At 48.8% G+C, this 13420-nt stretch overlaps 1 protein-coding gene across 1 annotated transcript; it reads right to left on the bottom strand.

Annotated features, from left to right (window-relative positions):
- Nucleotides 1-286: 286 nt before the first annotated feature.
- On the bottom strand, nucleotides 287-12485 carry ints6 (integrator complex subunit 6; the record flags this gene model as incomplete). The annotated part of the gene is made up of 15 exons (XM_084489155.1): nucleotides 12037-12485; nucleotides 11810-11887; nucleotides 11138-11287; nucleotides 8143-8232; nucleotides 6440-6623; nucleotides 4813-4938; nucleotides 4182-4330; nucleotides 3485-3637; nucleotides 2823-2955; nucleotides 2544-2638; nucleotides 2324-2431; nucleotides 1974-2192; nucleotides 1373-1499; nucleotides 815-957; nucleotides 287-476 (listed from the first exon to the last, which is right to left on the bottom strand). Coding segments are annotated over exons 1-15 (2056 nt in total), but the record flags the coding sequence as incomplete, so codon positions are not given.
- Between the last annotated feature and the right edge of the window lie 935 nt (nucleotides 12486-13420).

Genomic DNA, 13420 nt, shown 5'->3' with positions numbered 1-13420 from the left:
GGAATACTTTACGAGGAGATACTCTGTTTATTTCCTTTGCGTTGGCGATATTAAAAATCGAGTGATGCCTATTATTTTCTCTCTACCAAAAACATCCTTCAACACACTGTCGTGTTTGGGGTCATCTTAGGTCTCGGGGGGGGATTCCCTCTTTCTTTCCCTCTTTCTTTCTGCTCTCTGTACTACAGCTCCAATTCTGAACCCAACTAATTCCATTGCAAATTTTGCATCGTACACACAATTTCTCCTTGGCATTAGTGGGCACGAACGCGTGGGTCCAACTCACCGGCCGTGGGTCTGGGGCTGGCCGGGGGGGTGACCGGGGGGGTGTAGGCCCTGCCCAGGCGCAGCAGGGGGGACATGCAGCGCCGTCTCTTGGGGCCGCCGCCCTGCATGGGGCTGCTGTCGCCCTGGGGCCTCTTGCCCTTGTTCTGGGGGCCCGTCACAAACTCATCCGCCTCGTCGATCATCATGCCCTGAGAGAGGGAGGGAGGGAGGGAGGGAGGGAGAGTGGTTAAGATTAGCTCCTGTAGTACACACACTCAAGGACACTGCTGCTGATCTGCGGCCATGACAGGGTACTGGATACTGAATAAGTCACGTGACTACAGAAGCAACCGTTGAGGTATTATTACAGAGACAGTATCATAAGTAAAAAAAAAAAAAAAAGGTGTGTCGAAATGTCCAATCAAAGTATCATTCAACATGACTTTACTGAGGGTTCAAGGCTGCAAACTATCCAACAAAGACAGACGGGTTCGACGCAAAAGCTGGTATCTAGGCAGAGGGTCGGGGGGAGGGGGGGCGGCCGTACCTTCTTGTCCAGTTTGAAGGGGTTGCCGAACGTGTGCAGCCTCTTGGGCTGCTCGGGGTCGGGGTCGCGGAGGGGCTGCGGCGCCGCCTTCAGGAAGTCCTGGTAGTTGCCCATCTGGGCTATGGGCACGCTGTGGAGCTGGTCTGGGCGGGCGACGGACACACAGACACACGGCGTCAGAGGGCCCTCAGTTTGTCTGAACGGTTTCCAAGCAACACGCCAGAGTCGTGCGTACGCACACACACACACACACACACACACACACACACACACACACACACACACACACACACACACACACACACACACACACACACACACACACACACACACACACACACACACACACACACACACACACACACACTTTCTTGTATGCTATATGTGTCCTATATGTACGCGTGGTCTGCATTTATTATTCATCTCATGTAAAGCAGCTATATGCGACAGCATTGGAGTCCAAGACAGACTTCCCTCCAAGGACAATAGAGTGCACCTGATCTTCCACACACACACACACACACGTGACCGGCCGGACGCGTGCTCCGCGGGCCCTACCTGGGTCCTGTCCCCGCAGCGAGCAGACGCCGGCGTGGAGCAGGTTCCTCCTCATGCGGCTGAGCTGGTCCAGCAGCTGGCTGCGGGGGATGTCGTAGGGGTTCCTCAAGCTCTGCGGCTTCAGGGTCTGGAGGGGCGCAGGTGGAGCGTGGTCAGTGGTGTGTGTGTGTGTGTGTGTGTGTGTTGAGGTGTCTGGAAGGTCTTTACTGCCCTGTGAGATCTGAACAAGGTCATCAGTGTTTGTATGAGACGTATTGTGCACATAAGCTTGTTCTCCGTAGGGAAGCCCTACCGAGGAACCATTGTAGTCACTCGACAAGTTTTGAAAGTAAACATTTCAAAACAGACCTGGAAAAAAACACTGTTCTCTGCCAAAACGAACGAGGAACTTGCGGTACTTTACGAGATACTCTGTTTATTTCCTTTGCGTTGGCGATATAAAAAAAAAAAAAAAATCGAGCGATGCCTATTATTTTCTCTCTACCAAAAACATCCTTAAACACACGGTCGTGTTTGGGGTCATCTTAGGTCTCGGGGGGGGGGGGGGGGGGGGGGAAACAAAGCGAGGACCACAGCCCAGTGAACGGCAGCCCAGCCCCACCTTGTTGAGCAGCGCCAGGTGGAAGCCCTGGAACTCCTTGGAGCTGAGCTCCTGGGGCAGGGAGGCCGACTCCCCCGTGATGCTCTGCAGCAGCTGGTTGAAGTCCCGGCGCTGGGCCAGGGAGATGGCGCCGCCGCCCCGCCACCGCACCTTGATTCCCGGCTCCGGAGGGGGCTTTTTCCCGATGGAGGCTATGAGCCGGTCGTACTCGATCTTGGACTGAGGGGAGACAAAACGAGACGGCAAAATTAGCTTTACTTTAAAATGGAGCGAGGGGGCTTTGGTAGTGTAGGGTCAAAGCAGGGGCACTCCTTCTGTTCCTCCAAGCCCACTCAGAACAGAAGCCGCACCTGCTGGCTCAGCTTCTTGAGGTAGGACACCACGCTGTAGCTGAGGCCGTACTCGTTGTCGGCCAGCAGGTTGGGAGCTCCCATGATCCTCAGCGCCTTCTTTAGAGGCTGCGGCAAAACAAAAGGGAAAATGAATGAATGAATGAACGTGATTGGGTGGGATCTGGACACAACACACCGAAATACATTGTACTGCGACGCGGGCGTCGGTGGTGCTCACCCCGATGTAATACGGAGGCATGGACTTTAGGTAGTTTTCAAAGGACTGCCGCCATTTGATGGTAGGTTTGAACTTGTGCACTTTGATCAAATCATCTGCAAAAGGAGAACATTTTTTTTTTTTTAAACAGCGGAAAAGACAAGTCACAACATGGTGTGTTAGTCACATGTTAAACAATTTTCCCTCAAACATTTTACCCTCATGGATTACATCGGTACTGATGTGAATAACATTATCAAGTTATTCATTTACAGGGGGGACTCCGGGGGCAGGTCTTACCCAGCAGGGGAAGCAGCACAGGGTAGTTATAGGGCATCACAAAAAGGTTGACACAGTTGAGGGCCGTGCTGGCCTTCAGGTAACCAAAGGGCTGGCCCAGGTCACTGTATTTGGCACTGTTACACACAAACACCTACAGGGAGAAGGGAAGGAAACACCAGCAGGGTTAGCAACAGGGTTTTCCCCCCCCAACCATGAATTGAATCGCACATGGGTTCGTCAGAAGTGGCTGGTTTATAAGCTATAGATATTTGAGTGTTTATTTGACTTCACTCGAACATGGATAATACGGTCAGACGTTGATGGGGTTAAAACGATCCGTGGGAAAGCAAACGCACAGCAATGAGAGGGGATGGGGAAACAAGAAGTTCTGACCAAAGAAACCGGCTTACAAGCAAGAAAAGGAAGCTGGCAACCGTGCGGTCAGTAAACATCTTTGCATGCTGAACAATATATATTATATTAAATATATATTCCTATTTAAATATTCATGTCTTGTCTTGATTTGATTTGCCGCCCTCCACCCATAGTGGATGTGCATGCGGTGTGTGTGCATGCGGTGTGTGTGCATGCGGTGTGTGTGTGCGCGTGTGCGTGTGCGTGTGCATGCGGTGTGTGTGTGCGTGTGCGTGTGCGTGTGTGTGTGCGTGGCGGGGGCTCACCTGCCAGCAGGTGTGGGGGGACTTCCTCTCCAGGATGTACTGGGTGAGCGGCGATGGCTCCAGCTCGTACTTGTCAAAGGGCACCTTGTCTATGACCATGGGCTCGGCGTCCAGGCACGAGAAGTGCACGTGGGGGTGCGCCGAGCGAGGAGGCTGCCCCCGGAGGAAGAGCACAGCATGGCAGCACGCGTTAGAACCACTGAACAGCCCCGCTCCGTAGGACCGGCCAACACAAGACCCCCAGGTTGACATGACAACACACTAATGCTGCAGTTAACGCTAGTTGATTAATCCAACGTTATTTGTTTGGGCTTAAACCGTTTATTCTATAAAATGTCATTAAATACAGCAAATGCCATTACAGTTTAGCAGAGTGCAAATGGAGTTCTTAAATGGCCTTGCTATATCTCACAAGGAGCCAAGAAAACTTTTCCTTTCATAATGAGCCATGAACCAAATACTTCAATTGAACTGCAACATTAAGCAGCAGATGTTTCTTATTTCTACCGTATGACTCAACGAACACCCGCTTAGCATAATTCGAGAATCATAATAATTTGACTAATCGATTAATCTAATAATCGTTGCAGCCCTCACATTTCCCATCCAGGGACAGATCATTGCTAGCACTAATAGCATCATGCAATGTTCAGAAACATGCCAAATACTGAGTAATTGTTCCCCTAGTTCTCCTCACCAGGGTGGGGGAGTTCTGGTCGGGCCAGAAGGCCTCGGGGATGGGCCAGTGTCCAATGGGCACACCGGTCTTGGGGTTGGGGCGGACGTAGATGAGCTTGTGACAGCAGTGCCACGGCTGGGGCCCCGACTTCACCTCAGGGGGGGCGTCTGAAAAACAGTGGAAGAGGTCCAAAAGGATATTAGACACAACGACTCCAATAGAGAACAGTTTGGTTGTGTGCCGTGTTTGGCCCGGGGTTGTTTGTTATTTACCAGGGTCGTCTCCTGGCCCGTTATCTACGGACGCTTTTCTCAGAGAGCGCGGCCGTAACCAGAGTTTCCGTAGACTTTAGAAAACACACATTTCCGCCAGCCATCGCTCGAAATAGCTGAAGCAAGCACGGGCAAGATACTGCCCAAGGCTTTCACAACAGTGTGGGGGCGTCGTCTCTAATAAGCGGAGGGATTTTGATAGAATATATTTTTTGAATATTGACGTTGTGGTTTGGGGCCCAGAGGCGAGAGGGGACGCTGGGTCGGGAGCTGAGCAGGGTGTACTGTAGCTGTGGCTGAACACGACCCGTGGGCCACGGCGGTGTGAGCCAGCCGCTCCCGGCAGTGGCGCGGGCCGCACGCTGGCGTCGACTCACCCTCGATGGGAGGCGGGTCGGGGCCCGTCTTCTCAAAGTTGATCACCACGCCGCTCTGGATCTTCTGCACCAGGGACTCCAGACACTGGTTCAGCATGCGCTGGGAGAAGACGCTGTAGGAACGCCCTGCAAGGACACACACACACACACACACACACACACACACACACACACACACACACACACACACACACACACACACACACACACACACACACACACACACACACACACACACACACACACACACACACACACACACACACACACAGAGAGAGAATGCCTTAAAAAAACTGTTCAATGACGGTAACCCTTCAAGTAATACTTTGGATGACGGCGTCGGCAGTGCATACGAGCAGCCGTCAATTATTACTGTACGATGATACACATTCAGTGCACTTTGTTCATTGTGGTGCAGCGCCGAGGCACCACTAAAACCAGCAGCAGGTAATGATTAGCTCGTCGAGCTGCCTGGTACGGCCGCGTCGTCCGTCCACCACACACACACACACGGGCAGATCCCGCGGGCCACTGTCCCTGCCCACACCCTCCGCAGCAATGGACAGGCGGCCACGCTGCACCACCTGCTCACTGTCTGTGGGAGCCGGGCCATGAAGGGCAGGCTGCCCTGCCTTCTAGGAAACAGGCAGCCTAGAGGTGATGACGTGTGATGTCATCTGTTTGTTTGTTGGTTGGTTCTGCGCTGTCTCCTTTTTAATTGAATTTCTTTATATTTGTGGCCAGGAGATTTTAAGGCTCTGTCTGATAGCGCTCACTCCTCTACAGCTCGTGTGTGTGTGTGCGTATCGGAAACAAAGAAAATCGCGCCCCCCTAGCCCCAACAAAAAAAAAAAAAACAGATTGGGAAACAAACAACTGGGTATTTTTGTTTCCTCACCGGGTATGTTGACCTTCTCAGTTCTGATTCCCTGGTATATAGACTACTCCCCACGGCCCTTGGAGTGTCTCCGTGTCTCAAGTGTCCAGGAGAGCACAGCCTCCGAGCATTACGGTAAACAATACAGTTGACCGGGGCTACCTTTTCCCCACGTCACTGCCACCCCCCCCCCCCCCCCCCCCCCCCTGCCACCACCTCCTGATACCTTCAACAACACTTTCATTGTTCCTGTTCTTTCGGTAATGACAGAGATGATTCATTCTCTAGGCTCTGGCCTACATTTCCCAAATTGCTATTTTGATCTGGGCTCTACAGATATAGCGCGTCCTCGTCAGGTTCCTCTCGCCAGTCAGCTTAAAACGCAGCCGCCTGTCCATTGACGTCGTTCACCTCATGTGGGAGTCCTCTGGTTTTTCTCGAGTATGCCATCGTGTTAATCGAGTCAAATCCGCCTTAGAAGGATGGTTGAGATCGCGCTGATAAAACACCTCGCAGCATTTCTTTCAATAATGTTATCAAAAGCCGGCGTGGATATAAATGTGTTACGGGAATATATAAATCATTTGATTTAAATCATCCGCAAGCTGGCGTTTTCATGCTCTCAAAATCGAGATGACAGAAAGATGGTGTGGAAACGATAGTTGAACACAGCTGACGGCTCTCCAGTCGCCACACACTCTTTTTTTTTATTGATTTTCACGGAGTGCAGCCCACATGCTCCCGCCTTACCTCCTGTGACCTCACACATGGGGGTGATGGCCGAGTCGTCGGGCGGGACCCCGCCCAGGGGCTCGGGCTCCACCGAGGCGTGTCCCGGGATGCGCAGCACCAAGGAGAACAACCTCTGGTCCCACCGGAAGGGCTCCTTGGTCAGCTCGCTGCCCGGCAGGGGGGTGGTCAGGGGCAGGTGCAGCTGGAAGAGAAAGGCCGGCGATGATGGGGATTGTTGTTGTTGAAGGGGTGAAGCGGACCGCACTCGAGCCTCCGACAAAAGCCCTGATTGGCCTCACGTTTGGATGTTGGAATATAGCCCCGTCAGCCGTCGGGAGGTCAAAATCATGGAAACGCGTCTTTAGTTTTTGAAATGAAAGCTTTGGCCGTTGAGATTCTGTTGGTTTTACAAACAAAAGCGGCCATTTATTCTCTTTCCTTGCGGCATCAGGTTGGACATTCTGAGCGGTCCACTACGCCCAGGGTAGCGCCCTGAAGTTGGGTCAGGCTGTGATGCTCAACTCCATAGTAATACATTGGCAGAGCCTACTGGTCACTCAGCATGCGAGGACCACTTTAGGGGTTTGTGAGCGAGTCATTGCGGTGCGGTATGATCCAGGCGGACTGGAATGGACCACTGCGTGTGGAGGGGTACGTTTGCCAAGTTAAACAAGACTGACATGAGGAGTGAATTACAAGGCCGGATAATGGGCATCTGTTACGTGCAGAGAGAACAAAATTCCACCTCCAAGTCTTGGAGGCACATAACAATAACATTGCAGGAGCAATAATTAACAGCGATGCTGGAGCTAAGCAACATTCATATTTCTTGAGAACCTATTCCTCCCCAGAGCCTCAGTGTGTTCACATAGAACAACAAACAACAAATCACAGGGCTGGATTATCCACACGGCAGACGTGCCATCTCGCGCCAAACCACAACTACACGGCAACAGACGACCGGGGTCTGGCATCATAACCGATGCTAGCCTAACTGACACCATGGAAGCCATTAAGGGAATGGCATGTCTGAAACTGTGCACACCGTGTCTGTGCTCGTTACAGAGCAGAGCACATTATAAGCGCTATATTCAATTGCTGTATAGATTAATAGTTGCGACAGGGCGTGGGTGGGAACCAGCTCCAGCTGGCTGCTGTTTGCGTGGTTGGTAGAGGCAGCACATGTAAGTGATACACAGGGAGGAGGTGTGCAGCCCAGGTAGACGGGCCAGCCACGGGCCGGTCTGGGGAATCTACTATTACTATTCTGTCATTGAGAGGATGTTTTTGTTGCAAAGCCACTTTCCAGTGAATACAGATACATGTCACTGAGGAGGAGCAGGTCGGGGGTAGATATCTTTCTTGAGGAAGCCTACAGGTAGTCTGCGGACATGGGGGGGGGGGGTATCAAATCCACAACTTATAGCTGGGAGTCACGCAGTAACGATACTACGTGGGACTGTTATTTTACTTAGTCACACGCCAATGGCACAGTTTAATGTAGTGCAGCTCCATGTAAACTCATCTTACCAATGGTGGCTGAATTATTATATGGACAAAGTGCTAACATTTTTTTAGACGGATATAAGGACCAAGCGCACAGTGCGTACTCCATGTAAATATTTGCATTCATGTGTGACGAAGAAAGGTGCCAACCAGGAAACACTCCTGATTGGCCGTGCTCCCACATTCTACCCACTCCCATGGCGTCTATGGCTGACCTCGTCTTGGACGCCGCTGCCGCTTGTAAGCTTGTTGCCGTCGGTGATTGCGATGATGATCGACGGCTCGAGGAAGAATGGATTCCTTCCCTAAAACAGAAGGAAACAAAAGGGCAAAACGGCTATATTAAACATGCAACAGTACTACATTCATAACAGCACAATAACATAACAATATTCCAGCCGATTGCATTGCTGATTGCCTCTTTATAAAAAGAGGTCTACCACAATTAAACACTGGGAAGAATAACTTTGCATTGTTCCAAAGACAACACTTTATCCAATATTATCCAAGCAGGTGGTGGAGAGAGAGTGACCAAGACTGAGACAGAGCACAGAGAAAGGTATCCTAGGCCTAGGGGAATAATGCATAGCAGTACAGTCTGCAGGGAGAGCAACACCCAAATACATCTCGGCACCTCTGACAACAACAAAGATGGTGCCTGTGCGAGTGCATGTGGAGAGATACTCACTCACACCTCCCACCGCCCTCCACCTGAACTCTACACAAAGCCAGGAGAGAGCAGGGAGAGCACATTATGAGGCGAATCCTCTGTGAAGTCCCCCTGCTCTAAGAGTGGTGTGGAATAACATCATTGTTTGCTGCTGGTATTATGAATCAGTGAGTGCATCGTTGTTCATCTTCCCGAGCTCTGTTAACAACTGTTCAGTAATTCTGCCAAGTAGATGGTCTGCGTCAAATCAGGACCCGTGTAGTCCTATAATAGTTTCCATACCAATTCCCGGTGCACTGTTCAATCAGTTATGACATAAGCATTCTAAAAACAGGTCGACTTTGCTCTGCAGACCTTTGCTTTTTGCAGTGGAATTTATGTCCAGCCAAAAACCATGCCAAAAAATATTAAATCAAGAACTATTACTACGGTACCGACAGCAACCCATAGTCTCCATGACAACCCCACTCCATCCCCCTCCTTTGCTAAAATCCCCCCATGGCCAAAGTGAGGCTGGGTGACATCAATAAGTTTTGCAGTCAGTCTGGCTAGCTAGCTGTGGTAATGAGAGGAAATGTTTCTAGAAAAAAAACATTGGAAACGTGGGGAATTTTTGATATGGCCCTATGGCACACAGGCGGTAAAAAGTGTCCGGTGTTCCTGAACAGGCAGGTTCCTTAATCCTCAAGACACTCGCAGATGACAAGCTGGAGATCCAGCCAAGATCGTGTCAATTATTCTAGCTTTGATGTTATGTCAGTTTGATCAACACTCACACACCCTCCCCCTGCAACCCCGTCTCTCTCCATCTCACTAGCACACACGCAAACAATTATTCGCTCTACCCCCTCAGTTGCATCCCATTGCATTTAGCGTTATCAGTCTTGTGGCGGCAGACTACTTGGCACAGCCCCGGCAATAGGTGGAAAGGTCCGCTCTGAAGAGACTCGGGGCAACCATGCATGGCACCCTGGCAACCTGAAGGGCTCTTTATCACGACAGAGGAAAAACACTTGACCATGTTTTGGACTCGTTCACACCTTCCTCCCTCCCTCCTTTCTTCCTTCCCTCGCACATTTGCTGGCTTTGGGACTTCTATGTCGGCTGCTGCTAAATCAGTGAAAAGCGTTATTACCCACTTCAGAATTCTGTAGTGGGAGCCCATGAGAAGCAATTGTCTCAATATGCATCCAGTTAAAGGTTACATTATATGTGCTTTTTACATGGCAGGCTTTAGAAGTGGCTAGACTTTCCCGTTTCCAGATTGCCTTCCGCTTTCAATTTTGGCAGGCAGCTCAAGAAAATGCATAATAGTTCAGTGGAAGATGGCCAGAAGATCCAAGATAATAATAAAAAAAGTTGTGTAAATCTATATATATATTTTGTTCCCCTATGTGCATCTTATATAGACCTCTATTCTAGCAGATTGCCCGGAGGGAGGTAAATAAACCCAATGTAGCAGACCGAAGTATTGGAGTGGGACCCTCTTTGATTTAGACATCAAGTGTGTACTATATCTTTGCATTAGTCTGCCCAACACGGCAGTACTAGAAGCCACAGTTCCCCGGTGAGTCGCAGACATGGATTATTCAGCATCCATGTACGGCTCACCCTGGATGCTGGAGACCTTTCATTTGGTTACTCAGGAAATGCTGGTTAAACATTCATCCACCCACTCCACACTACTTACCACCAGCCCATTGTCTTTCACCGGAAAGGCAGATGTCCTCAAAACCAGATACAGTGTGCAAATTACCCCTCATTTTGAGTGTTGCAAAGTGCCCAGAATCAACAACGCGCACATACATTAAATACTTACGTGGACGCTGTGTGTAATGATAACCCATGAGAAGTGTAAAAAAATAAAATAAAAGTACTAAATGTATTCAGAGTATCATTTCAAGCAGCAATACACTTGCAAGGGGGAAGTCTAGAGTGATTAGTCATGTGTTGTGAATATGCTTAGAACTGTTTAAAACATGTTTTAGACCAAATTACAGTAAAGAGTACATTTATAAACTGTTCCTTTTCAGTCTCTGACCTTTTATAAGAGAAGTGCACTTCTTTGTCTTGATAAACACAATTCCCATTACCGTTTCAAATGGCACATTGTTCTAAACTGTGTGCAATTGAACATTTGAACAGCTATTAGTTGAAACATCGCAATATTGTATAAACTATTATTTGTTTGGAACAATTTAATAAAATACTGATCACTAAAAATGTCCCATATTTGTGGTGTAATCATTTCATGGCCAATGTTAAATATAATAAATAATTATTAAATAAAGCATGTATGCTCAAGACAATGTAATAAACAAATGACCACTGTCTTGCGATAAGCACAGCTGTCATATGTCATATATCATGTTTCATGAACTATTATCCTGACAGGCCGGGTCGGGACAGCACGTGAAGGTGTGTAATGCTTGTAAGACTGGGGCAATTCGGACAGGGGTGGTCAGTAAGGTTGGAGGGGGTCCATGTCATGGAACCTTTATCCCTATAAGTTTTCTTGCTACCTTTCCAGTACAACGTACCTGTCCATAGTTGTCTATGCCAGTCACTAATCTATTGAGATTGAGCAAATCAAAAGCGGTCCTCAAAGACTGGCCAATAGTTGTAAGTCCAGTTGCTTGAAGGTTCCTCAATTCTGTCATGAATGTTGCATGGCTCTCTTTCCATCCAGCCTTAGAGAAGAAAAACAATGAGTTTGGTTAATATCATCTACCCTGCGTCCAATTACCATTCACTAAACATTATATTATTGTCTAGCCGTCAGACAGATCCCACCTTGAGGACAATGACAACAACTTACTAACGTGGAAGGATATGCATGGCTATAAATCGCTTTCTGAAAAAGACAATGCTATGACATGGGTGCTATCTGCCAAACTGAAACAAAAACATTATAGATGGAATAGTGTGATAACTTTCAAGTTGACTTTATGGCAATTCTGCCCCGAACAAGTGAAGTGGGCTAGTCAGCGCCCCCTTCCCATGCTTCCCCAGACATCACTCCGCCGTATAAATAACACCCAGAGTTCCTTGCTGCTCACATTGAAACAAAATGTCGGCCATGTTTTAAAAGGGGTATGAAAAGCTCCTCCTGAAGATCTCCTCCACACAATTGATCACAACGTGGTGAGCCGATCGGACGGACAATCTATCTGCGCAATGCAAAGCCGGACGTGACCGAAAATAAACTCTACCTTTATTCCGAGTGGAACGTCCTCAAAATTTACCAACATATACCGGTCCCCTCGACTCGCCGGATCTCTCCCCCTGAGCTGTGGAAACAGTAGAGAATTATTTACGGTTACCGAGAGAACCATCCTGACAGGCGAGTTTTTCCAAAAGTACAACCGTGGTCGGCATCCCGTTTTTTGGGGGACCCCCCCCCCCCCAACCACATCAAGGCGTCCCGGTGTTACAGTACCTTCATAAAAGTCTCAACAGCGCCTTTCGCTATGTCCAGATAGGTAGTGCCCAGATGGGTGCGCTGGTTCATTGAAGCGGACGTGTCTATCAGAAAAAGTAAAACGGGCATTGTGATGGTGATGACACGTTCTGCATGGACTTGGTGTCAGTGCGACCAGCCAAAACGCAAAAAAATCTTTTGTTCTCCTGCCGCCTCTCGCAGCTCCCTCAGCTAGCCTAGCTAGCTAGCTGGCTTGGCTAACTGTCTGTCTCACCCATTCTTTCAAAAAAAAAAAAAAAAAAAAAAAAAAAGTGTCAGAGTAGTCTGTATCACAAGCCCCGTCTATGTAAAGTCAAAAGAAAACCTTCAACCCCTGTGGGCAGGTTAATGATTTACGAGGGATACTGTTAATTTTTTTGTGATATTTTGCAATTTTTCTCCCCTAAGTTTCATAGACACAAAGTTCCCCCAACTGTCAGTCCCTGCTTCTGCCTACACTGAATGCGCTGTCGCTCGTCCGCCGCTTTTAACCTCGGCTCCGCGCTCGACGCCGCCCCCCGAGCGCTCTCCCAACGTCACGTGCCCCGCCACTCGGTTACTGATAGGCCGTTCGAAGTCGCTAATTACCATATCCAAATATGGATAAAGCCCTTCGTCTCTCCTGTGCGCATGCTTGCTGTGAAAAACTGGAATGCGAGAACATATTCTCGAGATGATGATGTAGGCGTTTAACGCTTTGGTTGGCGAATGCAACCACGATGGATGGATAGATTTGTAAACAAAGGCGAATCTGCCATTTGTGAGCCCGCAATCTCGGTGGCGGGCCAATGTCCGCCATGTGAACCGATTGCATAATCAACATTCATTTCTTATTTTGCACGGGCGTAGGCTTGTGTGAAAGACAGCCCACGAAGTGAGCAGAACTAAATCCAAACATTGCAAAACAATCTTGACTTCAGCGTTGTGCTTTTCATTCAAATTACACGAGCCCCTTTCGTTTACACAACGCGACGACTTTTCGTATCTACGACAAACAGCCTCATCTTTGGAAGATGTTGCGATTAATAGATTTCGTTTCATAACCCTGCAAGGTTTCTCTGTATATGTACACACAGGAGCGTGCACGTACGTGCACGTACAATGACATCAACTGTTAACAAGACAAGGACGTCGATTACTCATGAGCAGTGAGTTTATTAGAATCCACAGGTTTTACGAACCACAAAGTAACTCAAGCCATGTTTATCTGTCTAACATGTTCTGGCCTACGTATCTGCCCTGCTTATATTAATTGAGACGGATTGAGACCACAAGACCCGCAATCAAATAACTGTTACAACAACAATGTCTGTATTGGTAATATATGTACTTAGGTGTCTTTAACTTAAATATCAAAACTTCG

The sequence above is a fragment of the Micromesistius poutassou genome (genome assembly GCF_964030765.1).
Source record: "Micromesistius poutassou genome assembly, contig: SCAFFOLD_5949, whole genome shotgun sequence".
Taxonomy (NCBI): domain Eukaryota; kingdom Metazoa; phylum Chordata; class Actinopteri; order Gadiformes; family Gadidae; genus Micromesistius; species Micromesistius poutassou.
Note: the sequence above shows the minus strand (reverse complement) of the source record. Positions and strands in the feature narration are given on the sequence as shown.